General features: G+C 52.6%; 2 protein-coding genes and 1 long non-coding RNA gene across 8 annotated transcripts; 2 read left to right on the forward strand and 1 right to left on the reverse strand.

Moving 5' to 3' along the window:
* Positions 1 to 1241: 1241 nt before the first annotated feature.
* COX4I1 (cytochrome c oxidase subunit 4I1) lies at positions 1242 to 5441 on the reverse strand. 5 transcript variants are annotated; one of them, XM_075161536.1, is made up of 5 exons: positions 5298 to 5441; positions 4294 to 4373; positions 3545 to 3712; positions 2267 to 2398; positions 1242 to 1509 (listed from the first exon to the last, which is right to left on the reverse strand). In XM_075161536.1, the coding sequence occupies exons 2-5, from the start codon at positions 4370 to 4372 to the stop codon at positions 1373 to 1375; spliced, it is 516 nt and encodes a 171-aa protein (XP_075017637.1). In that variant the 5' UTR covers position 4373; positions 5298 to 5441; the 3' UTR covers positions 1242 to 1372. The 5 variants fall into 5 exon arrangements, with proteins under 5 accessions (XP_075017637.1, XP_075017639.1, XP_075017640.1 ...); XM_075161538.1 differs by having other exon boundaries at positions 4294 to 4387; positions 5298 to 5363; XM_075161539.1 differs by lacking the exon at positions 5298 to 5441 and adding an exon at positions 4978 to 5125.
* On the forward strand, positions 5425 to 13694 carry EMC8 (ER membrane protein complex subunit 8). Of its 2 annotated transcripts, XM_075161535.1 has the most exons (5): positions 5425 to 5808; positions 10560 to 10636; positions 12042 to 12111; positions 12634 to 12728; positions 13020 to 13694. In XM_075161535.1, exons 1-5 carry the CDS (start codon positions 5425 to 5427, stop codon positions 13177 to 13179), a joined length of 786 nt encoding a protein of 261 aa, XP_075017636.1. In that variant the 3' UTR covers positions 13180 to 13694. The 2 variants fall into 2 exon arrangements, with proteins under 2 accessions (XP_075017636.1, XP_075017635.1); XM_075161534.1 differs by lacking the exons at positions 10560 to 10636; positions 12042 to 12111.
* Positions 13695 to 15637: 1943 nt separating this feature from the next.
* Positions 15638 to 25179, forward strand: LOC142087377 (uncharacterized). Its single transcript, XR_012675430.1, has 3 exons — positions 15638 to 21396; positions 22853 to 22941; positions 24374 to 25179. It is a non-coding gene; the product is annotated as an uncharacterized LOC142087377 (long non-coding RNA).
* The last annotated feature ends 1357 nt before the right edge of the window (positions 25180 to 26536 follow it).

Genomic DNA, 26536 nt, shown 5'->3' on the forward strand with positions numbered 1-26536 from the left:
AATTCCAGCACATGCTTCAAAACATCAATTTTCAAAGCAGATACACCTAGCAGCTCGCCGGCCCCTCCCAGATCAGTGCCATCAGCCTGCCGGAGGCACGAGCTATACGAAGAGCAGAGAAAAGCAAACCGCGAGCATGGTGAAAACCCCGCAGCCATCGCCAGTCTGCGATTCCCTCATCCTCGTAACATCCTTCTCAGCACCCCGGAGGCAAACGTTTCACCTAAGGGATCTTTCAGATGCAGGAAGGGGAGCTCATCGCTTAACTCCCACCAAATCACCTCACCTTGAAAACCTTCCCCAGGTTTCTCGGACTGGAAGGGAGAGGCTGGCCAGCCCCAGCACACCGCGCCGTCACAACTGGCCGAGACTCCCCAGGCTTTCCACCACGGCTGCTAAATACAGGCACGGATTTAAAACCGTGACAGTCCTGTAATCAGGGAAAGAGCAAACCAAAGTTGAAATTTGTTTTGGTAGTTTTGGCCTTCGGAGGGGTGTTTTTAAACCGAAGGCAAGAAGTTTGCCTGCAGAAAGCCCAGGGGACACACCAGGAGATAGCTGAAGGGAGCAGCTAGAGGCAGAGCGCAGCAAAGGCGCCAGCTTTCTTAGCTCAGGCTCTGAAAACGCTAAGCCACCAACCAGAATTTGTTCAGACCGCCGCATTTCATAAAAGCTCCGAGACGCTCCCACTAAACACAGCGTTTCTTTCCCTCCTCCGGCTGCAGCGATCCCCTCTGAACAGTCGCCTCACGCAAGAGGCAAGGCACGGAACGCGCTTCGGGGTTTCATCTAAACCTATTCTCGGCTGAACTAGACCTACTGATTCTCCCTCTTCCTCGCTCGAGTCCGCACAGGACACCGGAGCGAGGTCTGCAGCCTGCCCGCACTGTTGAGAACACGTTCCCTTCGCGAGGGGGACAGACAGATGGAGCAGCCTTGATCCCCGCCACACAACCTGCGCGGTTTGCCTGGCGCCGCTGCCTTCTGGAGCGCCGACATGCTATTTTTGGAGCGGTTACGGGACGCCGAGCCTCCGCAGGAGCTGGGATCCGCTTACCTTACACGTAGCTCAGACCTCCGCACAGCGGGGCGGCTGCCTGTGCCCCAGAAACGTTCCCTTTAACTGATCAACGCTGCCGATACACCACCCACGACAAGACTACCTGGGAAAGCTTTGCCCCTCAACCTGCACTACAGATTACCATCACAACAAACGCATTTGAAGACCAATAAAAGGAAACTTTCAAGTTAACCAGACATTTATTAGCATCTATGTAGGTGGAGAGGTTGTTCCAGTACATAAGCAAGGAGGTCACACACAGGTGATGGAATCATTTCATATTCAAGCAGAGCAGGTTCCAACTGAGTTGCTTCACTTCTTCCATTCATTCTTCTCGAAATCCCACTGGGAAGAGATGCCCTCCACGGGATTAATCCGCATGTCCAACATTCTCTTCGTCTGCATCGACAGCCACTCGTCCGAGAAGGTGTGCGGAACGGGGCCGTACACTGCAATTCAACAGCGGGCGGAATTAGATCGCGATACAAAACTAGCAAGTTGGGAACCGAGGCGCAAGTTTCACCAACGAAAAGCTTTTTCCCCCCGAAGCCGTCAGCGCTGATCACGCCATCATCTGTTCAAACCTACGTTCCCTACATCCCACTTCTGAAGCATCCAGCTCAGAGCAGATTCCCGCTTTGGTTCTCCAGCCGTTTCGTTCATCAGTAAAGGCTCGTACCAAGACAACGGCCTTCTCCTACTTTCACCGCGAGTAGATGAAGCCTCAAGATGGAGAGCAGCTCATTTAGCTGCGTGCTCTGCCTCGCGGCAGCTGGAGGGCTCCCTCGGGGTAGGATCGTTAGCTGGGAAGGAAGCCAAACGTGGCAGAAACCCAAATGTTTACTACCAAGGCGGCAATAAGCTTTTGCGACAGCAGGTTTCACAGAGAGGGGAAGCTCTGGGATCATTAGCGTATCACCACTCTCTCCCCTCCCTTTCCTCTCCTCCCACCAAAGCTCTCTCCACCACCTTCACCTTTCTACAAGTCAGCTTCCCGAATATTTACGCTACGCACCCGCTTATCTCCAGGAAGTTACAACTGAGAATTGATTTTCAGAGACTAACAAATGCAACTGCCAGGAGGTCACCGCAACGGCACCGTTCTGACCCCCCAGAGCAGTTTACGGAGAATTCTCTAATTCCCCATCAGGTATCAATTGATCTTGCTCTTCATTTAAGAGTTAACTCTGTGTGGCATTTACTTACTATAAAGTTTCTGCCAAATGAGGATGATACCGGTTATACCAAGAAAGAACAGTACTCCACCAAGGACGGTCTTCCATTCGTTTGATCCTCTGTTCATTTCCGCGTAGGTCTCGTTAAATTTGATACGATACACTGCAAAAAAGTTAAAAGCATCAAATCACTTCTTTTACTTTTCCTGCGACTCGCAGGCAACACGCCGCTCTCCAGAGGGAGGTGACCGAAGCCTAAAGCTGACCGAAAGGGAAAGGACGTTAGAAGAACTTCCGAATTAGCTGGCCTCTCCCACGCCGAGACCAAGGCACTCCTGCCAAAGGAAACGAGTTCTGTTTCACCACCCCCGCGTCTTTCGCCCACCGCCAGGGCCGTGTTAGTCTCCATTTTATAGATTATTGTGAACTTGTGCAAAAGTTGCATTATAAGCCTGACAGAGGCAGAAAGGGAGCTCTCCTTCCCTCCCTCCAATTCCCAGTACAGTTACGGACTATAAAGCTTCCTAGCACAAATAATTTCAACGGGAACACCTGTATCTCAAAAGGCTTCTGCCAGCTTTGCCACTAAGGCCCGCAAGATTTCAAAGTTCAAAACAGCATTAGATTTGGAGAGTGCTTATGAATATTTGAGCAGTTCCCAAGAGAGTTTTAAACCCTCTCACTGTGACGCGGGTGGACACAGCGCTGTTCACAGATCAGGTTCTCACTTGCATACCATGATGGCAGTTAGCAAAGATGATGCAGTTTTATTCGCAAGTCAAAATACCTGCTCGGCACTTTAATTAGCTGAAATTTGGTAATGCTAAGGTCAGTGGTCATTAACACCCAGATACACAGGGTTCATTTTACTCAGCTGGACTAACAATTGTGTATTGTTGCAATGAAGAGATTTTTTTTCTGGCTTGTTGATAGCAGATGGGAATCAAGAAACAAATATAATTACTATTTGTTTTCCAGAAGAGGAAGAAATTGCTGAACTTGACCTCAGGTACGTAACAGACACCACGGCAGGCGCTTCTAACTTTTGGAAACAGCTCCAAGGATCCCTGGAACACAAACCACGGATCTCCACTTGTGTACACACAAGGAGCTCCATCGTAATTAAAAAAGCTCCTTCTCGGCTCACGGCTCTGCTCGCAGAGCCCTCGGAAAGAGCAGGGTTGAAGAGCTGCCCCAACAGGCACTGTCTGGGGCGGTCTTTCCAGTAAAAGTTGTCAATAATGAACGTGCGACAGATCAGATCGCATCGTATCTTCTTGTAAGGTTACTTAAAGCCACCGCTACTTACATTCCACTTTCTCGTCAACGGACAGAGCAGTCCAAGACGCCTTTTCCTTCTCTTTCAGCGCCTTCTGCTGAGCAGAGAGATCCCTTACAAAGGCCACTTCAGGCAGGGGAACGTCCCGACGGTCGACATAGGCTGGGAGGCTGAAATCCTCTGCTTTGACAACACCAGCTGCACGTGGGAACACAAGAGACACCCACTCAAGCTTCTGACCCCGGCGCAAACATCTCTTACGGGTTACAATACAAAAAAACAACAGCTCAGTCCAAAAGGTAATGACAGGAATCCAGGAGGGAAAAGACTTCCAGATGAAGCATTCATCAGAGAGGAAAAGGGAAAAGAGAGAGTACTTAAAGCGGGTGGTATTTTAAGGGCATAAGAATAAAGCAGAAGGGGCATCTACATAAAAGGTAGTATCCAAAACTACTTTATTCACGTCTCAGCGATCTGTTTCCAGCTGTCACACTGATCGCCTCCCCTACCAAACACCTAGAAGCCCTCTACACTTTTTCCATCCTAGTTTCTGCCCGGCCCTCGGCTCCTGCCGCCTCCCCAGCCCTGCCTGCACCTCCGCAACGCCGGCACAGGCTGCTCAGACCGCTCTCCTGCCAGCGGGCAGGGCACCAGCCTCGCCAACCCCCCTCGAGCCCAATTCTTTCCTTACCCAAACCCCAGCAGCAGTTTTTTGTGTTTTTCCTCTAAAGCACTTGTTTTACCATCCTTACTGAAAAACCAAAGCAGTTGCCACCTACCATGTCCGTGCGCTCTCACGCAGATGGAGGTGGAAATGGCTCTCTTCCCGATGAGGCTGAACGCCCTTGAAGCCAACATCCTGTTGGGACAAAACTACAGCAGGTAAGTCAGTGTCAGGTGAAGACATCGCATGTACAAAGGTGAAATAACACCATTTTCTATTTGTCTATAAAAAAGAAAAGCCAGCCTAGAGGTTTCCTGCCCCTTGAACGAAGAGCAGCACATCAAACCAAACCGCTCTGGCATTTTCAGGGACATTCCCCCACGAGAGGTACCTGGATGAGGCTTCCTTTCTCCGCTTTTTTCCCCACAGCCTCCTGTATTTGAACTCAAAAGCATTCCCTTGTTCAAGTCGGCCTTCCAAAATGCTTTTGCTGGGTAACAAATCGTTACTGGGCGCAAGCCAGCAGCCCCAGGCCAGCCAAGTTTAAACACATCTCGCATCCACTGAAGAAACGCTCCAGCAGCGAACAACACCGACGCCTCCGAGGGAAGGGCAGACACCCAGCTAACGGTCTCTCCCACAGACCCGTGTGCCCGCGCAAGGGCTGGCCGGGAGCGGCACATCCGCTCCAGGATTCGGGTTTCTCCCGGGCCCCTGATCTCAGCTAAAAACCCTGACCTCAACTAAAAAAACCCACCACCCCCCCGCCCGCGAGGTGAGCGCGGAGCCCACGCCCGACCTTGCCGTGGGGCTCACGGCGCAGGGAGGCGGCCCCCCACCCCCCGCTCACGGTGTCACCCACGGCGGTGATGCCTCACGCCCGCCCGACGTGACGTGACACCGGCGATATGACGCCGCACCGACACGGGGCAGCGCTGAGGCCCCTTCAAGGGGCGGGGGAGGCCGCAGCGCTCCCCCCTCATTCCCCCCCTCAAACCCGGGCTGCTCCGGCCCCCCGGCGCGGGTGGATGCGGCGGGGAGGGCCCGCCCTGCCAGCGGCGGGGAGCGGCAGCCCCCGCACCCCCCTCCCGGCCCCGCCGCCCGCCGCGGCCCGACGACCTGGCGACCGTCCTCTACGCCGGGCTGCGACCGGAAGGAGCCGCCGGGCGGAAGCGCGGTGCACGCCGGGACACGCGGGAGAGCGAGAAGCCGCAAAAGAGCGGCCCCCGCCCGCGGGGCTGATGGGATGCGGGCGGACCGTCTCTCGCTTTTTACGACAGCGCCGGCGGCGCTTGGCGGCGTTTGGCGACACTTGGCGGCGGGCGGCCTGAGGGGAGGCGGCGGGACCGGGACCGGGACCGGGACCGGGCCGGTGCGCGGCGGCGGCGGGGGCGGCCGCGGGGCTGTCTGCCGTGGCAGGATGAAGCTGACCACGCAGGCCTACTGCAAGATGGTGCTGCACGGCGCTAAGTACCCACACTGCGCCGTGAACGGGCTGCTGGTGGCAGAGCGGCCTTCGGCTGCCCCGCGCCGCGATCAGGCCGGGCCCCCCTCGCTCTTCGTCGACTGCATCCCGCTCTTCCACGGCACCCTGGCGCTGGCGCCCATGCTGGAGGTGGCCCTCACCCTGGTAAGGCCCTAGGCCTGGGAGCGAGGGGCTGGCGGGCGGGGCGGCGGGCGGGCGGGCGGGGGGGGGTCTCCAGGTCCTGGCTGAGCTCGGGGGGTGCGGCCGGGGCGGGGAAGGGCTGGTGCTGAGGGGACCTGGGGGAGCTCCGCCAGCCCTGCGCTAGCGGCAGCCCAGTCTGTGGGGTGAGCGGAGTGTTTCTAGAGTGGAAAAACCCCCGAGGCCCACCCGCTCTATGGCTTTCCGCTGGGGAAGCAGCAAAAAGATACAGAGCCTCGAAGTTTTGTCTAATTTCTTTTTCAGTGCAGAGAAACTGCTATTTATATTAGTGTCATTATCCCCGAATAACTCCCAGAGGGAGCGTCCTTATTCTACAGCAGAAAGAGCTTTTCCCAGCTTACCTTTAAGGCACTTCAAAGCGGTATCAGCTAATTGGTAAAGGGCGTGCTTGTCTCCAAGGAAGAGTGTATAGATGCATATAAGTCTGTATTTCTGAATTCATTTTGGTGTGCTTTCCCCATTTATGGAAGCCATTAGCCTAAATAGGAAGAAATGAAGTCTCTTTGTACTGCAGGTCTGGCTTGGGTTTGAGATCTCACAGGTGTATTGCGAGCTCGCTGTGGGTTAGTTAACCACGGGATAGCCGGGGCAGCCGAGCACTCCCCGTTACGATACCCCGTACCTTGCCCGCTGCTGTGGAAGAGCAGTAAGTCATTGTGGGATAATCCGTTTTCCCCCCTCTCATCACATAGGCAGGATGGGATCAGTGTCAGGAGCGTGAGGCTGGACCTTTCCAGTCTCAGCCCCCTGGTCATGAAAACTGGGAGCCATCCTGCACTGCCTGGCTTTTGGGGAGAGTCCCTTTGTCAAAACCAGAAGACGGAGGGAGTGAAACATGCTTGGATTTTATTATAAATGGGAGTCGGGGTGGGCTGGTGCAAATCTGGAGGCAAAGAAGTGCTTTGGCACCTTCACGGTAGACGTAGCTGCCTCTAAAGTGAGATCTGGGTCTGATTTGAGCTCCGGACTTTTCTACCCATTTAAAGACTTCTCATTGTTAGCACGAGAAAAATCCATCCCTTTTTGATACCTGTAAAAAAACCAACTTGTTTCTGATTCTTGTAGACTTCTTGCCCTAAATGTTTCCCTCAGTTTAATAGATGATACAATACAAATATGATTTGTAAATAAATTCCAATTTTCTCCAGTTGAGATGAACGTTGAGCTCTTTCTGAAGCCTGGGTACCATTAAATGCAGCCAGAGGCAGAGGGGCAGGGGCTGAGCCTGAGCCCTGGCCATTTGGGTTTGCCATATCACGCAAAATTTGTCAGTCTTAAATATATTTACACCAGCATAACAGTGTAACACAGAAATGTATGCTGCTAGCATAATCATTTTCTGCTTACGGTTTTCCTCATGTTACTGCTTGGGAAAATGTAATACTACTGATTATAATTGCTGTAATGTAGGCAGGGCTTGACTTTATGAATGATGGTAATTTGTTTTTCCTCTGGGAATGAGTAAGTGCAAGTTGCTAGTGAAGTATAGAATAACATCTATAATATATTTAAAGTATGTGCGGGGTTTGTCTTTAAATCAGGATTAGATGTCTTTCTACAGGTCGGTGGCAGTGAATTTTTGTGAACTGTAGGCCTTCAGTGTAGTTTTCTGGTGTAGATCTTGCTACAGGATCAGATTGTTAGGAAATAAATCCTGTTTCTTGCAACATCTGAAATATCCTACCACATCTACAGTAAGCAAATCATTATGGAGCCAAAGAAATGGCACTAAGTTACGTATTTGCTCTTGGTTTTTGATACAAAAAGTTAAAGATCGGAAACCCCTGGCATTTCCCGCATTAATTAGGACTTGCTAAGACATATTGTGGTTTGCAGTCGTGTTTGATGACTCCTGTGGTACTTGGCAGCTTTAAAACACAACGTTTTGACAAGAGCCCAAGGCCTTTTGCTCTCGTTTTTTTTGTTTAAACAAAGGCAGAGGTGTCAATAAATACTGGCACGGCAGCTATGAAAATTGGATTTTATTGTTGTGATGTTTAAAAGGAGGGCGCTCTCGCCTGTTCTGTACAATGTAACGCATGGTTACTGAATAAATCAGCAAGATTAGCATGGCCGAAACTCGAAGCGCCTCTGTTTCTAAGGGATTTTGAAGCTTTGGCAGGTTTTAATGGGAACTGTTTCTCTTCCAGTTCAATTACTGCTAATTCTTGGTCAAGCCTGTGGCCTGGTCACACACGTGAGGGTTTTCTAGAAGCAGCCCCACGAGTTTCACCTCCTCTTCTCTGACCCGAGTTATCCCGGAACGTCAAATGGGAGCAATAGTCTCCAGATTGAATCTGAAAATAGAGGGTGCGCTTTCAAAGGCACTTGTCCATGTGGTGACCGCTGAAAATTGCGAGCGGTGCTTTAGCAGCAGCGTAGGTACAAGGAATCAACAAAATTAGATTTTATTAAACACGCAGCAGTGCTTGAAGGTTTGTAGCTCTGGAGGAGAGAGCAGAAGCGCGTGCATTTAATTTGCACTTTGGCTTGTCGTTTTGAAATCCCTTTCAAAACCGGAGTCATTAAAGAAAAAGCGAATTAAGTTTCACATGGGGGTTTTTTTTTTTTTGTGCCTTTGAATTTCTCAGCTAATTGATGTGGTTTTGCAACCGCATCTTCTCAAAAAAACAAGCAGCACTTCCCCCTCCGTTTGCACGGCTGGCTCCCGGCGCCGGGAACTCAGTGCTCAGCCGGCAGCAGGTTACAGCCTTTCTCCTCCCAGGGCTCTCCGAAACCCGCTGCCACCCGCCTTTGGTGGCCGCAGCTCCTCTTGTGGAAGCAGATCGGAGGGCAGGCCGCTTCTGATTTTTCAGGGGTGACACGCGCCGTGTGGAAGCAAGACACAATTTGTCCCCCTTTGGCTTGCCCTCGTCAGGGCTGGACATGACTAAAAATATCAGAGGCTAATTGGTGCTAAGGCTACCTGCGGTGACAGTGCCGCGATTAGGGAGTGTTTGGAAATTGCAGGTGGAAACAGCTTTAACTCCAAAAAGATTTTTTTTTTCCCTGTATTTTTTTTTTTACGGAAGCAGTTTTTAATTACCTCTTAGGGAACTGAGAACTTAAAAATCGTACTTTTTTTTTTTTTAAGACCATTTTCAGTACACAACAAAAATTGATTTAGAACTAATTTTTTTTTATTTTTAAATTGATGGACTTTTTTTATTATTATTAATTTTAGTGTCTGGGCTTCTGGCTTTAATGCCAAGCTTTCAAGCCACTAACAATTAAAACCCTAGACCTAAGCCCTCAAAATGGGTTTGTACTTGAAACAGCAGTTGGCCCTCAGCTACAGCAGGGCTACACAGCTGCTTTTTTTTTTAATCACGTAAATCCATGTCATCCCTTGTAGAAGAGGGATTATTCACATGCCTTTTTTTGTTTGGTTGGTTTTGCAGTCTAATACTATAATTATTGCTAAAAATGAGATTGGTTTGACTTACAGGATGCGACAGGTCGGCATCAGATATATTTTTGGATTGCATTTTAATATAGCTGTTGAGGTTTTTTTGCTGCATACTCTCTAGGGACTGCAAAGGAAAATTCTAGCTGCTTTCTCCACTTCTGTCTTTCAGGGCTCTGTATTATGCTGACTTGATATGCTCAATTATAAGGAGAAACATTATATATATATATATATATATGTATTTTCAAAGCAAGACAGACTCAGCAGGAGGAATTCAGATCCAGCGTAAAGCAGAAAGAACAGCAGTGTGTGCATGCTGAAACTGCACTTATAAAAAAAGAAAACTACATAAACTTTTGTACTCGTGTAACTCAAAAGTTGTGTAAATTGTATGCAAATAAATGCATATGTTTAAGAATTTACATGCAGGTGTTAAATAAGGAGGAGCTGCCTGGTCTGACCATGTCTATAACAGAGATGAGAGAATTTATGCCAATAGTTCTTTCATCAAGCCCTTGTGGCTGAGCTGGAGAGTATTTTTAGAAGAGCGTTCAGTTTTGATTGAAAGATTTTAAAGAGTGGAGAATCCACCCGCGTTGTTTGATAAGTTGCTCCGGTGGCTAGTTATCCTTGCAGGTGAACGCTCGAAGAAAAACAATTTTATCGCAAAAGCCTTTTTGTAACGGAGTGGGTTGAAAAAATGGTAAATGGGACAAACCTTTTCTGCCTCGCATTTACCTTTCACATTCGCTTTATTTGCTAATCAAGGTAAAAAATGCTTCCACTATAGCCTAGAAATGTAACATTAGAAATAAAATCAACAAGCTCCTTTTGAAATGACAGTACAGTCACACATCCACATGGTGAACGTTTTCTAACGTCTCTCTGTTAAGTGAACGCTAACAGAAAATAGCCGCAAAGGGCAATAGGTCAGACCTAGGCTCCTCTCCCAGGCAGCGCTGCTGAGGCTCTTTACAAGTCCCGTCATTCGAATTTAGGCCAGGCTTTGACTGAGATAACTTCTTGTTCTTTTGGTCCATTTGGTTAATGTTTTCCATCATTCTCCAAATGTTAATTTGGTTTCTCTGTTCTAGTCAAATTAGCCAAACTCTGTGTGTGAGTGCGCACAAAAATATATATAAATATGTATGTATTTAAAGAAGCAATTGGCAAAGATATTGTAATGTTCAATTGCCGTTTTATTTGCAGGACAAACACGAGATTTCCTTAATTCTGTAGGGTTTTTTCATTTTTTTTTCCACTGTAATTGTTCCAATTACTTTTTCAGATTGACTCTTGGTGCAAAGAGAATAGCTACGTGATAGCTGGATATTACCAGGCAAATGAACGCGTGAAAGATGCCAGGTGTGTTGGTGCAATATTTCCTTCTGTTTGCTCTTTTATGTTGTACTTTGTACTCTGCCAACAAAAATCATCGACATAAATCGTGCGTGTTGATTAACTTTGACAACTGTCATCTGGTTTCACATTGTCTTCGTGGTGCTGGTGGGTATGGCCTTTGTTCAGGTGCAGAAACCCCAGGTTTTCCAGAATCACTCCTCTTTAGTGGATACTATAAAAGGCCAGTATTTGAACAACTGCCAACCAGTTTAATTACAGTTGTCAGGGAAATAGCCAAAATTTGCAGGCGCGTTTGCTTGTGCGGTACATATCTTGTAAACTCGAATGACTCCGGCTATCTTTTTTGGAAAGTCTTTCAGCAGTGACCTCATTCTTCCTAAACTACTTAATTGTCTCCGAGTTTTATTGAAGCATTTTCTTGCGTGGTAAAGAGACTCTCTTGCAATGGAAGATGATGTCAGTCAAGCAGAGATATCTTTTTTCACGTATTTTCCCCAGGATTAGTCATTTTTTTTCCCTGCTAGCTAACTCAAATTACTCAATAAGCAATAAGGGGGCCTTCCTGTGGAGCCACAATATAGTTCTAGATATCTGTATCAAGTATTTTCCCCGTATCTGTTAGACAAATCCAGTATCAGGACTAATGAGAGTACATCATACCTGCAGTTAAAATAAATATGAATAGCTTGTTTAAAGTACTATGCTATGTCTCAGTTATTTTGTTAATGTATATCCTTCAGTCTCAAGTATGTTTTTAAAGTAATACTTGTGACTGCTAAGGTATCTAACAAGGATAAGGGCATTATTTGTCCTTCCCTTACAAGGGAAATAAATCTGCTGGAGACATTTTTAAGAAGATACAGTTTGTCTGTTCTATTGAGGTTTGAAAAAATATCGCAGGCTTGCTTGGTTTTTTTTTAAACTCCGATTTCATTTCTGAAAATAACTGGCACCATGTAGAGATTGTCACCTTTGAAACACGATAAAGGTTTTCCTTTAAAAGATTTTGGTAGAGAAGCTGGGCAGTGAGTGGGTTCAAATGCAGACTGGGAGCAAACTCGGTTTCTTTTTTAAATGCCTGTCAGGGCAAAGGCGGCTGCTGTCTTTGGTCTGGTGGAAGAAGGTAGGAGGCCGCAAAATGTTGATTCCACATAAAGTCTGCAGTGAGCATTTTGCCGTTCAAAAACCCATTGCCTAAGCACAGCCGAGATCCAGATCATGTGCTGAAGAGTGGAGCTGGGGTTTTCTTGGCCTTCTGACTTCAATCAAGTGTAGCATCAGCTTGATATCTTGTTCCTGTTTGTAAGCACGCAGTGTAATTTTCACATCTCTTTAAGCATATTTCCTGCTGGTTTCAGCTGAAATGTCATGGTTCAAATAACACAGTTACTTTTGCCTTCTGCTGCAGTCCAAACCAGGTTGCGGAAAAGGTGGCCTCCAGAATTGCAGAGGGCTTTAACGATACAGCGCTCATAATGGTAAATTACTTCATCCCCCGCATCCCACTTTCTGTATGGTTCATGTTATGACTGTGGTGTTGGACTAGCCATTTAAATGCCATTCTCTGGATCCTTTGATAGTGAGGTAACTAATTTTCTCTTTCCCTCCAAATGCTCTGGGTAAGAGACGCAATGACCTGTAGCCAGTGAAGTTCTCGGTCTACAGAGAGACTGCGGTTAGCTCTTGGCCATCTCAAGGGAAGTGGAGGCCTTCTCTGCTTGCGAGGCTTGAGCGAAGGCAGTGTATTCATGACTTCAGACCCCCTTCTGTGACTTAAACTCTTGTCTTAAATGAAGCAAACGATGCTTTGCCTCCTTGCCGCAGTGACAAAGGATGTTGGCAGTTTAAACGTGTAAAATTTAGCTCATTTGAAGGTAGAACAGTGGACGAGTTAGTGTAAGGAGCCCTGTTTGTAAAAACTGACTTTTTTTTTTTATTTCGTCTCTTTACGTGGGATCTTGATGAGGAGACTAAAGTGCTGCTTTTCTGTTGCGCCACAGGTTGATAACACCAAGTTTACAATGGAGTGCGTAGAGCCTGCCATTCACGTGTACGAGCTTCATGAGAACAAGTGGAGGTGCAAGGACCCGCACGTGTGAGTAAACTTCAGAGTTTATTTCTGTTTGGGTAGTAAGGAAAAACGGGTTGCCTGCTAAGGGCAAAACTTTGATTGTGATGAGTGATGCTGTAAGGCGGAGGGTGTAGCTGAACAGTGCTTTTAAAGCTGTTTTTTGCTGTAGTGAGAGAGAACAGCCGGCTTCTGCAGCCAGGCAGTGGTATGACCATCATGACCACGTTGCAGAGTGTGGCTTAATTTCCAGAGTAGAGGAGGTGGTGGTGATTTTCTTTGTGATTACTTTTAATTCCTGGTTATTTTACATCCTAGTGATTTTTGTGAAGATTGGACCGAAGCCCAGAGAATCGCTGCATCTCTCTTGGACAGCAAGTCCTACGAGACGCTTGTAGATTTTGATAATCACCTGGATGATATCCGGAACGACTGGACAAACCCAGAGATCAACAAAGCTGTCCTCCACCTGTGTTAGAGAGGTTTCTACTGACTAATTTACGGGCATTCCCACTATGTACTGAAGAGAGAAAAATGCTATTTTTGAATGTAAATAGAATAATATTCAGTACCTTGTGTGGAAACCCAACTGATTAAAAAGGAGTGGCATGTCACATTGCAGAGAGTGATGTGTCCGTAAGCCGTTGAATCTTTTTTGTGAGATTCCTTGGAAGAACTGCAAACTGTCAGTTACAGCTGTCCTCGTGGATGCCTTCCCAGTTGTAGTGAATATTGCTATTCCTTCAAGAACTACTTCTGCTTGTCCCTACTGTTCATATGACAAAGTTTTCACTAAGCTTTTCTAATCTTTAAAGAGATTACTTTTTAACCATTTATGGAAATACCTTTCAAAAAAAATCAGTCTTGTTCTCAGATGAGAAATTTTAAGATCAAATACAGAAAATGTAAGGTTAATGCTTTCTTTTGGCCTGGTTTGGAAATGTCATTCTGTCAACAGAGTAAAATGCAAACTGCTGAGGACGATGTACCATGCTCGTGTGTCACCTGTTTTGCAGTGGTTTAGCGTGACACAGCTACAGAGAAGGTGTTAAAGCAGTATTCCCAAACGCTACAGTGATTCCTGCTCTCCGTGGGCATACAACCACAGTTTTTGCTTGAAAATGTTAAACCCAAGGTAAAAACAAATATTCCTGTAATGATTTGTAAAAGGGACTGGAAGCGCACTAATGAGTTTGAATGAGTTCTAAAACAGTTTGAGTCTACAAAAGAAGAGGAGAGTGAAATACCTTATTAATTTTACGCAGTCTTTTGGGGTTTTATAAACAGATCTCATTTTCAACTGGTTCATATGGTGTCCATTTAAGTAGTCTAAAATGTATCCCTCCAAGTTGAAGGCAAGCGATCTGAGTACATCGAATCAAGGAGCCTAGATATAGTCTAGTTCAGCTTCTGTCTGTCTTTCTAAGTAATGTTTGTTTCTAAAAATAAGTTTACTGGACAATGAAGCTTTATATCAGACTAGTACAGTTCTTCCTAAGTCTTGTTGCCTTACTCCTCATGGTTGTTTGTCAAATTGTAGTTAAACATAGCCTCAACCTGCAACGGTTTCTCTAGATTTCCTTCTCTTCCTACCCAGAAATGTTTTTACAAGGAAGGTGCAAATGTCCATCAAATGATCGGCCTCTCTCCAAGTTCCGGCTTTTCCCTTAGTGTTCTTATTTTAAAACATGAGGGATGGGATTGTCAAAACCTCTTGGTCTACCTCTGCTTCTATTTAAATAAGCACAAGTTTTTCTCTTGGTCTTAGTGAGAGACAGGATGAGGCTCAAATCCCGTTCTGAAGTAGTGAACAGAACCAGGATGCCTCCAGTCGGGTCCTGCTGTGGAGTTCCCTGCAGTTCAGATTCCACAAAGCCACGAGGCAAGGGCTGAGGTTCAGCTCCCTGTCCAAGGAGGCGGTGAAGATTTGAACGGTTCGGTTTGTCTCCCTGCTATGCAGTAGTAAGGTGTGATGGGCATTACGAAAGGGATTGGCACTTAGTCAATAGCCTTTCCTAAGCATGAGTCAGATAGGCTTGCAGGAAAGGAAAATGTTTTCACTTGTTCAATGAAAACATGTATCTAGCTCACAAGCAGTGAGATAAACACGTTCCAGAGGCTGTTGTGCTAGGCATCCATGGCTGCATGAAAAGATATCCTGGAAACGGCAATGCTCTGGCAACGTGTGTTCGGAGTTGACTCTGCAGATCGCACACGCTGCAGGAAGAGGACTGTTGTCTACTTCGTACAAACACCTCATGAAATCTAACGTGTTGTTCCAGAGGCAGATGTTATCTTAGCAAGAGATGTTGCATTAGCTATGTGAGATTGTCAGCCAACGCTGCCGTATAAGCTGGTATGTCTCCTGAGCCACAGGAAATGCATTTCTTATTCTTTGTGACTAGATGTCATAATCAAGCTTTGATCGTATATATGCTAATGCAGTTTAATCTCTCTTTGCACGTACTCCCCCCTCACCCTCGTAAGACAAAGCAAAATGTATATCATCAGTCTGTAACCTGATGGAAACGCTCCCTGTGACTAACTGTTGAGACACATTGCTGGAAGGGGAGCAGCTTTTAATGCTTTGTCTTTCCCTTTTTTTTATCTTCCGTTTGCTTTTAAATGAGGTCCTTTGAGTGTTTTGCCATCAGTAGAAGCCCAGGTTGGCTTTAAGCAAAAAGGACAAGCACTGTGGTGCTCAGATCTTATCTCACCTGTCCTATTTGCATTGAAGGCTGGACAAAAGGCAGGAATTTCATAAAGGCAAGGCAGCCAGGGTGGCTCTTGTGAAAGAATGAGGAAGCTGCCGGGCTCAGCGAAGGCTGCGTTCCCCTTTCCTGCTGATGTGCCAAACCTACCTGCAGGAGCAAATGCTGGTTTCCTGGCTGGTGGATCAGCTGGATTCATCGGAGGAATTCAAGGTAACTCCTTTTAAAACTTTTGGGGAAGAAATCTTGGGGAAGGTGTCGGCGTCTCTGTTGCTGGAGTCCTCGTGATAGCTGGGAAGACAGCCCTACACCTGGGTGTCTTACTCTTTTTTTGTTTTGTTAACAATTAATTACATGCAGGGTTATTTATTCCTCCTCCCACCCCGATTTCAAGATTTGGAGATTTGGCATTTGCCTGCCCAGACGTTTAACTCCCAGCTCTTTACCTCATCTATAGAACCTCAGGCACTTGGAAATGCAAAATTATTCCCATGTGGGATTCTTTTTTCCACTCTCAACCTTAATATTTCAAAACAGTAATAAACAGACCCCGCAAATATCTGAAAATACCAGTACAAAGTGTTCGGGTTTCTGAGTGGGAGGACGCACGCTACTCTTTGCTGGATCCACATGAGTGCTCACCTTGAATCCTTTAGTCACAAGCCTTGAGCACGCATTGCTTCAAGCGCCCATTTGGTTTGAAATGAAGGATCAGAGTGACCTGAGACCCAGCCAGCCACGTGGCATGTCCCCAGGTGTGCCACCAGCTGATGGCCCAGGGCACTTCCAGCTATGGTCAAAAACTCCATGTACAGATCCAGCTTGAGATACCCAGAAGGGGGCAGAGATTTTGGGGGGCCTGTAGGCATTATTTTCACCGAGATATGAGACTGCCTTAAAATTGCTTGGAGAATCGGTGGCTGGTTGGGGCTAGATGCACGTCGGGAATGGTCTCTGCTCCTCCTGGCTTGTGTGGCATCACGAGTGGGAAGAGCAGATGGGTGGCAAGAGCCAAGGGATGCACACAAGTGAGATCCTTGTTCCTGGGGAACGTACTGGTGCCATACTCCCTCTGAGCTCCTTGCTGTGTGTGTATATGAGGGCTTTGGGGTTTTTTCCTTCGTTCAGCAGGAAAAGCAGTCTGCCGCTGGAGTTTTTCCCCCTTCCCCCCTCCCGTCTGCCGGCTGAGCTGCTCATGGGATGTTCCCTATCCTATGTCAGCGTTGCAAACGAGCAAAGGCCTACTGCGTAACCTGTTTCGGCTCATTAGAGCTGACGTGGGTGCGGGAAGCAGACGAGCAGTTCGGCTGGCAGGACGGAGGAGCCGCAACCTCTCCTCCTGGCGCAGCTGGAGCCGGGGGCAGACAGATGTGCAGAGCCCAGCCCCGCTCTGCATGGCACTGTGGAGATGCACCGTGAGAGACGGCCCTCCACCCCCAAGAATTTCGTATCTAAGTGGCAGAGATGCACGCCGAGGAGAGGTGACAGTGACAGATGCAGGAAGCAAACCCGGGTCTCTTTGCTCCCTGGCTAGAGGCCTAATCGCTGCACTCTGCTGCTGCTGCTATTTGTAAACCGTCTCGAGATGCTCGGGTGGAGGGCATTACCGATACGGAAAGAGCACGCGAATGCTAATGGAGGAGGCTGTTAGTGGGGTGGACTTGCGGTCGACTGCAGCTTGGAAAATGGCCTCGAGGGGAAATGCGCTCAGCGTGCATTTGTGAGCTGCGCTTCTAGTTTGTGTTCTAATTCAGCTCCTGGAGCGGAGCTGGGTCGCCCACCCTTGGCTGTAGGAGCTGTAGGGAGCTGGTCGGGATCGGGCAGACCGGGCTGGGCAAGCTGCTTCCTTCCCGTCCTGCTCGGGATCCATTACTCCTGACTCGAGTTAAACATCTCAACGCATCGTACTCCTGCGCTGCAAACTCCTTTGCTTTACCCATCGCCCTGCAAGCAGCCCTCCCGCAGCAGGCAGCGACTTCACTGTGCCGAAGTATCCGCTGAGGACTTTATCGATTTTTTTTTTTTTTTTTTTTTTTTAAACTGTCGCTTTTAGACCACATTTTCACCCAGCCTTCTCGTCCAAAAGTACACCCTAGCTACATATTTTCCTTTGGTTGTCAGCCGTCGCCCTGTGAAAGACGGCAGACGCGGATTCGGAGAGGACGGAGGCAGGTTGCTGGCTGGGGTTTCCAGTAACGGGACCGCGCGAAAGGTGAAAGCGGTCCGAGCTCCTGCGTGGCTGTGCGGTGAGCTTGGCACTTTGCAATCTCCCGGAGCTGTGATGAGGCAAACAGGGGACGCTGCTCTTAGAAATACCCGGTAGGTGGGCTGGGGGAAACGGGTAACCCCTTGAGTGCTTCCAGGCAGCGCCGCACCGGCTGCAGCGTGGCAGCACTTTAGCTGGATGCGGGCAGGACCGGTGCCAGGGATGTCCCGGTCTGCGCAGCATCAGCCCACGAGGGCCATGAGAAACAACGCAACCCTTCCTAGAAATGCGCTCCGGAGCTTAAAAGATGGACCTAATTGAAAAAATGTACTGAGGTTGTACCAGGGGATAAAAGGGAAAGCTGGGCCGAGATTAACCTGGAGCTCAGCGAGCCGAGAAGCGCGGCAGCCGTGGCCAGGTCCCTAAGCCAATTCCCAGCCGCGGCCTCCCAGCCACCCGCTGAATCCATGCCCGGCAGGGAGGCGGTTTGCTCTGGATGCAGGTCTGGCAGGAGAGCCCGCCACGCTCTGGTTTTGTGCTTCAGGTACGTGCTCGCTTTCCGCTTTGCTTCCTACCCCCCGCCACAGCCGCTCCTGGCTTGCTCGTGAGGGCTGCTGCCACGGTCCGGTGGATTTTTTTCGGGGGTGTTTTCTGCCTGCACGGTTCCTGCTGGTTGTCCGGTCTGCTGGTCCTGCCAAGAGCCTGTGCTTGGGGAATGCTGGAGCTGCTCCAGTTTCCCCGGAGCCTGCATCTTCAGCTGCTTCCTCGTGACATCCTCCTCCCTTCCCGCGCCTGGCATCCCCTCCGGGTCCCGCTCGCCTGCCCTGGACGGCTGCGAGCCTCCCCCGGCGTGGGGCTCCCGGAGGGGGTTTCTTTTCCCCTCCCAGCCTTGTTGCCACCTCCTGCTTCAGCAAGTCCCGTGCAATGGCCCTGCAGCCCCCTTCTAGGGCAATTTCTGAGCCAGGCTGGGACCAGCCCTTTCCCCTCCTTGGGCCAGAAGAGACTTGGGGCAGAAGGGGGGAGCGGGCGGCCTCGTCGCTCCCTTAGCACGGAGCCAGGGTGACGTGTTGCCTGCGTTAGCAGACCCTGGGACTCCATGACCCAGAAAGCTGCTTCTCATCCCTCCTTTCTAAAACAAGCCCAGCTGGTGTTTGCAGGAGCAGCTCCTTCGAAGGGAGCCAGCAGAGCCGCTCCGCGGTGGGCTCCCCAGGCTCTGCTCCGCCAGGCTCTCCAGCTGAAGCTTTTCTTGTGGTTGGTGTTTGCAAAACACATCCCTCTCCCTGCAGTTCCTCTGGCGTCCAGGAAGCCGCGAGCTCACTCAGCCCTTCCCTTCCAGCGAAGTTATGAGGTTGCCCTCCATCCTCACCCCCTCCTCGGTGCTTCAGCCCCCTCCACCCTTCTCTGCACCCAGGCAGGATGGGGCCGGTGGGTTGGGGAGCGCTGAGCCCAGGGAGAGGAGCAGCCCGGCTGCCAAGGGGCCAGGGCCAGAACTGGAAACCAGTCACCGGCCACACTGGAGGATCACCCAGGGCAGTTGCCTGGGCTGGAGAGACAAGTCTTCACCTGGAGAGGTCAGCCAGCTCCATACCAACCTACCTAAAGGAAGCTTTATGAGCCCACCCTCTCCTTCCCCATGGCCTGCTGGCTCTTGGTGGGGTTTGACCAGTTGCCCTGGTGTGATGCTCAGCATGTCACAGCCCTGCCGCCCCCACAGGCAGCGGGAGCTCCCGCGAGGGACCCGGAGCAGAAGCAGGCTGCATGAGGGTCTCATAGTGTCTGTGGAAAGGGGATATCTGGCCCACGGGGCTGCTCCCGTGCTCAGGACTCGGATCTGCCCAACGCTGGTCATCCGGCGGCTTTCTCCAGTAGCGAGCAGGGCTCCAGCCGGAGGGTCTCTGGGCTGTACCCAGCCACCTCGAGGTGGCCAACCCCCACCCCATGAACTCGCCCAAGGGTGTGTTTGCTTCCCAGCCCGTGGGGAGGAGAGGAAGGGGTGTGCGATGCTGTGTTTGTGCCTCGGGTATTGCCACACCAGCTGGAGCAGTGCTGCAGCCCGCAGAGCTAACCACAGTTATTTTAGCAGGCTGATGTTTATGTTTACCTCCCTGCCGCAGCAAGCCATCGCTCTCGGTCCCTCACCGTTTTAGCAACAACTGCTGCTCCAGGCCAGGCTAATTCCAGCCCTCTTGGGTTTGGGGCCGTTTGTTCTCACCCAACAGCAGCAAAGAGGTAGTTTTGGAGAGAGGTATCAAAAGCAGAGGGGAGGTTTCTGCAGCTTAGGCTGGATTTGTGCTGCAGTGTCAGGGCTGCCGGTGAGGGGTCCCTGGCCCCAGGGGATGCTCCATGCACTGAGGCTGGGGTGGGATCCGGAAAGACCGGGTTTGCCAGGCTCTGACTCAGAGCTTGTCCTCCAGCTCTTGGAGTCTGCAGCTGAACAGGCAAAAAAACCACATGAACCAGTTCATTTGTCTGTTTTTCTGGGGCAAAACTGGAGCCACGGGTTGGAAACATCTCTGCCCTGGGCCCTGCGCCCAGGACCGGTGCGTGCAGCCGGGGCGGCAGCCTTGCCCCCGTGCTGCCTGCCTGGCTCTTGAGTTTGAAACTTTGCAATAACTCCCTGATTTGAGAAATTGGAGGAGCCAGATGGGGGAGATCAGCCCTGTCCATATTTGTGATTTTCACCAAGGATGGCAGGACCAGGCCAGCAGAAACTGGAGCAAAACCACCCGTTTCCCCTCCCCGCTCCCCTTTATGCCCATCCCAGCGGGGCTTGGTCTCGTGCGTGGGGCTCTGATCTCGCCCGAGACCTCCCAAGCTCCTGCGATCAGCTTGCTCTCATCTCCAGGCAAAGTTCAAAGCTTTCCCTTGGTTCCTGCCTCCAGCCGTGGGGTGTTTAATGTGCGGCCGGCATTCCCTGCACGCTGGTGCCCTGGATTTGAACCGCTGCTTTTCAGCTCTGTCTGAAAAGGAGCCGTCTCGGGGCCTCGCCTCCTAATTGTGGAGGAGGTGAACATGAAAAAGCCTCTGGCTGCTCTTAATGCAGGCAAAGGCGGCTGCTCCGGAGGCAGAGCCTTCACCCGGGCATCCTCGCAGCGAGGTGGTACCCGACCTGGAGCTCTCATCCCGGGGGTGGTGAGAAACCCTCTGCCTGGTGCTGTTCCTGCTGCCAGGCTGGTTTTCAGGCTGGCAGGTCAGACGGGAGGGGGAAAAGACCCTTTCTGGAAGCTGGAGAAGGTGAAGATGCTCCCAGAGGCTGGGGGCATCACTGCCCTCTAGATATTAGGGCATTTGGGATGCTGATGGGTCCTCCCAGAGCTGGGTGTGGTATCCTCCTACCAAACCAGTACTTGCCTTTTCTAGGCACTTGGTAGCCCATCCGACTGCTTGTAGGGGTGCTCGGTGGTCCAGTGGCTTTGGCTGCAGGCGAGGGGCACTCCTGCTCCTCTCTCTCTCAGCAGCGGGCTGGATTGTGCAGCGGGGTGAGAGTAAAGCAGCATTTCCTCATCACCCAAGGGCTTTGCTGGGCTCGGATGGGGCTGGAGGGGGGGATGGATGGGAGGAGCCGGGACTCCACTAACCTGATAAACCAGGTTAGAAACCAACCTTGCAAAAATCCAAGCCGTCTGGCTGCAACCTCCTCCCGCCCTCCCAGGGCACGGCTGGTCCTGAGTGGGAACCCCCCACCCAGCCTCGTGTCCCCCTGCATCCAAGAGCAGCCGGGCGCAGTGGGGAGGTGGGATGCAACGGCGGGCATCGTGCCTCCGGCTCCCGGGACCGGGTAAGTGTCACCCCCTCAGAGCACCGCAACCAGCTTCGGCCCCACTCCCCCTCCCCGGTGCACCCCCAGCCCCGCACGCCAGCTGAGCATCCCCCCTCCGCCGCAGCTCTGCCGCCGCTCTAGTGACGCTTGCGATGAGTGTCTGAGGGTTTTTGGAGCGTGAACTCGTCAGGAATGCAAATGCTTCTTGGCCTGGTGCCGGCACGGGAGCAAAGTTGAAGCCCCAGCACCAAGCACCAGAAATCCTGCTGAAACGCTGCCGGGGGGATTTCTCTGCCCGAGCATCTCTCCCACGCCGCGAGCAAGCGGTGCTGGTGTTTGGCTGCGGCGGGGACACGGGGCTGAGAGCCAGCGGCGGTGGGAAGGGGGCTGCTGTGTCCTGCAAGGGCTTGGCCACGGGGGTCCCAGAGGGGAGACCCCCCCCGCGCCGTGGGACTGGGTCTCCCCTGCACAACCATCCTCCAGCCCCGAGCGGCTGGGGTGGCGGGTGGTGTGAGCCACCAGCAGGTGCCAAAAACCAGAGAACTCACCTCAAAACAGGTTTCTTGATATTTAGGTGGCCGTGATAGCTGCAAAGTGGGGGTCCCGGGGGGGGGGGGCTCCGCTCCCAGCCCTGGGGGTGTCACGGTTCAGGGGGCCCATGGCGAGGGGATAAAAAATGCAGAATTAAAACCAGCGATGGCAAGTTCCCGCTTCCCCTTGCCGGCTGCTGCCGCCCACCTCAGGGCTGCTTGGAAAGGCGAAGTAAAGCCGTGGTGGAGGTCGGGCAGGGGGAGCGAAGGGTTTGCTCGGCTCTCTGCAGACCCCGGAGCTTGGAATAGTCAAAAAGAGTCACTGACCCTCATCCCAATGAGCTTTTCCCAGCAGCTGTGCGCAGGAGGGATGCAGATTTCCCAGTAAAGGGATTTTTGCCCAGAATAATTTTCAGCATCTTAAAAAAAGCAATGTCCCGCAATGGGAATCATCCACCCGAAAGCTCTCGGGGTGTCAGGGATGCCCAAACGGAGCAGGACCGTATGCTCCCCGGCTGCTCCGGCTCAGCCCCGGGTGCGATGCTGCAGCCGAGCATCCCTCTATTTCCTGCGCGTGGGCTCGGGGTTTTCTCTGAAAGCACCGGTTGCCTTCACAAATAACAACCTGATTCCTCCTGCTCGTGACCACCTCGCCTGCAAATGTTTGCAGCACTGACCCCGGGAGCGGGGAAGCGGGGATGGGACTCCCCACAGGCTCCTTCACCCTCCCAAAAAGTTCTTCCCGAAACTCGGCAGCCAAGATTGAGTCACTAAAACGCCGTGACATCACTAGCGGTTTTTGCTACCGAGCAGCCATGCTTCCTGTTATGCCCAGGCGCCTATAGAGATATATATACGCATAGGTGCGCGCTTTTAGCGAGCAATCGAGTTCATTCTCCTTCCTCCCAGCATCGCTTCCCGCAACCCTCGCCTCTCTTTTGCAGCGCCAGCGGCGAGGACCGGCGGCGGGGCTGGCGAGCTGCGTCCCGCTAAGAGGATGAAAACATGGGGCTCAAGTTATCCTGCCTGAAAGGTAGGTTTGGGGGTTCCCCTGCTCCGTGAAGGCATCTGGGGGATGGTTGTACGTGGAGGAGCTTTAGGTATTTCTGCCGTGGACAGGATTGGTGTGGTTTTGGCATCCTGGTGGTATTTAAGCCACCACGGGTGACCCGTTGCCGGAGCCGCTTTCTCCATCCCCTACCCCAGCCCTATAAAAATATAAGGGTCCCATCCGGCGCTTGCTCCTGCATCTTTTGCACCGAGCATCCTCGGGCTGATGGCATCCCTCAAGAAATCAGGTGGGGTTTCCTTAAAGGTGGGAAAGAGCCAGCATGGATGGGATGCTCGGGGGACGGATGGGATGCTCGGGGTCAGCCCGGAGGCCGGGAGCCGGGGTACCCCGGCTCCCGGCCTCCGGGCTGACCCCGAGCATCCTTCATCTCTCTGCTCCCCCCCAGGGATATTCCAACCCAGGAGCTTTTTATCCTGCTTCTTAATGGAGTTAGGCTGGGGACGGCAGCAGTGATGTCTGCAGAAAGAGGAAAGCAGGAGCTTTTAATGCTCCTGGCCTCGTTGCGTTGCGTGAGCAGGGCAAAGGCTGGATATCGCCTCTCCCATTAGCTCCGCATCCTAGCGCTGACTCCTGAGCAGCTCGTATTAATCATCCTTGGGGTCGTTAGGGATGGGAGCTAACGAGCATCCCTCTCTAAGATGCAGAGCTGCTGCTTCCCTGGTTTTTCCCAAGCCCAAACCCTAGGTGAGGTGTTGGCTGTGATGGATGTGGCTCAAAAATGAGCCCTGTGCCCATGTGGCCGTGTCGGGGATGCTGCGGGTGGGGCTGGCGGTGTGGGATCTGGGGGATTTGGGGGTCCCACAGACATCCCACCCCCCCAGCCCAACATGGAGTGACTGAAGAGGGGAAACTGAGGCAGCCAGGGAATCCCCGTCCTGCCCCAAATCCAGGGCAGAGCCCCAAAATATCCCCTTGCTCCTCCAAACCCCTCCGAGCTTGGAGTCTGCAGTAAAATAAAAGACCCCCCCCCCCTTTTCCAGTTCCCTTACGTAAGGCAGAGCTTTATCCTTAATTAAAAAGAGATTAAAAATATCAGTGTCTGTCCCCTCCGGGCATTTTCCTGCTTGGGAAGAGCTGAAACCTCCCTGGCTGCTGCCTGCGCCGCGCGGGGCTTTTCTCCTGATTAAAAAAGCAGATTAAAGCGATCTGCTCCCCGGGGGAGCCGGGCAGGCGGTTGGAGGGGGGCTGTGCTATCCGCCTCTGTCAGACACCCCAAAATCCAGGCTGGGGAGGAGGTGCGAGGCTGCATCAGGCTGCTGGGGGGGGCGGCTGTGGATTCTCCAGTGGCTTGTAAGGGGTTGAGCTGGACATGGCGGAGGGCAGGGAAGAGGGGGAGGCCGCAGCCCCACGCCTGATCTTGTCTCCCCCCCCTTGATCCCCCCCATTTCTGCAGGCTTGAAGACGTGCGTGAGCAGCGGGAACGGCAGCGACAGGACCTCGGTGGCATCCCCGGGCGAGAAGCACCTGCACGTGCCCTCCATCATCGTCACGCCGCCCACGCCCACGGGGGCCACCCTGTCCCGCGAGGCCCGGCGGGTGGGGGGGCCGCCGCCGTGCAGCCAGTGCTGAGCGCGGGGACGGGGGGCACATGCGCAGCAGGATCTGTCCCCACTCCGCCGGGATGGAGATGCAGCCGCCGGGATGCGAATTGGCCGGATCCAGCACCCCGGGAGCTCCCCGGGGACACGCGGGGCACCCACCACACGGGTGGGTTTGGACACCGGTGACTGGTTTTTCTCTCTTTTCCTAAAAACACCGGGGAGGGGGTGGCACGGCGCAGCTCCTGCCCGGTGAATAAAGCCCCCGGGGCTCCGCACCCCCCGGTTTGGCACCCGCCGCCTCCCTCGGTCCCCCCCAAAAACCCCCCAAAGCTGATCTTGTGCCAGATGAGGGGCCAAAAGTGGGGTACACCCCACCAGCCCCCACCTCTCCGTCCGGATTGAAGAAGCCGATTGCAAACGGCATCGGAAAAATGAACTCGGCGTCGCCTGCAACCCGCCCTCGCGGCCCCGCCGCACCGGCCGCATCCCGGGGAGGGAACCGGGGGCGACGCTTCCCGGGGAGCGGCGGCACCAGGAGCCGGCGGGAGAGGCGGGAGTGTGAAAGCAGATGGAAATTTAATTTTTTAATGACAGCAGCAGATGGCAAAAGACACGCGAGTGGAGTCGCAGCATGGCGGAGCCGTTTATAGAGCGACCGGCGGAGCCGCGGCATGTGCCGGCGGCACCGCGGGGGCTGCTCGGTTAATGATGGAGGGGGGCGGTGGGACCCTCCTCCTGCAGTGGGGGGTGGATGGGGGGGTCCCAGGGGTTGGTCCCCCACCCCAGCACAGGCAATCCTCACCCCGAGGGTCGGGGTGGCTCCCATGGGTGCCCCAGGGGGGCTGGGGAGGGGGATTGGGGAGAGCTGGCATGGTTTGGGGGGGTCTGTTTCCATGGCGACCTGCAAGCCGGGCTGCAGCCCCCCAAAATGCCCAGAGCGGTGGGTACCGGCGGCTTCGGCCCCTCGGCTGGGCTGAACGTGAGCGGGTGGAGGGAGGGAGGGATAGAGGGAGGGGTGGATGGAGGGAGGGGTGGAGGGGTGAAGGAATGGAGGGATGGAGGGGTGGAGGGAGGGATGGAGGGAGGGGTGGATGGATGGAGGGGTGGAGGGAGGGAAGGAGGGATGGAGGGGTGGAGGGAGGGATGGAGGGGTGGAGGGGTGGATGATGTGGTGCATGGACAGACAGCAAGATGAGGGCTGATTGCTGCTCTGAGGCATGGATGAGTGGATAGAGGATGGATGGAGCCATGGATGGATGGGTGGGTGGGTAGATGGAGCAGTGGATGGGTGGGTGGGTGGATGGATGGAGCCGTGGATGGATGGGTGGGTAGATTGATGGATGGGTGGGTGGGTGGATGGATGGAGCCGTGGATGGATGGGTGGGTAGATTGATGGATGGGTGGGAGGATGAAAGCAGGAATGGGTGTAGGTATGGGTGAATGGACGGGTGGATGGATGAGTGGATGGATGGATGGATGGAGGCATGGGTGGGTGGGTGGGTGGGTGGGTGGATGAAAGCATGGATGGATGGATGGGTGGGTGGATGGATGGAGGCATGGATGGGTTGCTGGATGGATGGATGGAGGCAGGGATGGATGGGTGGAAGCATGGATGGGTGGGTGGGTGGGTGGATGGAGGGAGGCATGGGTGGGTGGATGGATGGATGGGTGGGTGGGTGGATGGAGGGAGGCATGGGTGGGTGAGTGGATGGGTGGATGAAGGCAGGGATGGGTGGATGGAGGGAGGCATGGGTGGGTGAGTGGATGGGTGGATGAAGGCAGGGATGGATGGACGGACGGACAGATGGATGGATGATTGTTTCATCAGAGCGGCGGGAAGGGACGGGCGGGCGATGGCGGGTGGCTGAGCGCGGGTGGCCGCACAGGGACAGCGGCACGGACGGACGGACGGACGGACGGACGGACAGGCGGCTGCCGCCGGCCCCCGCCCCGTGCCCGGGGAGCCCCGGGGACACCCACTCGCGGCCCCGCGGGGCGCTGCTCCTCCCGGCCGC

The sequence above is a fragment of the Calonectris borealis genome, chromosome 12 (genome assembly GCF_964195595.1).
Source record: "Calonectris borealis chromosome 12, bCalBor7.hap1.2, whole genome shotgun sequence".
Taxonomy (NCBI): Eukaryota; Metazoa; Chordata; class Aves; order Procellariiformes; family Procellariidae; genus Calonectris; species Calonectris borealis.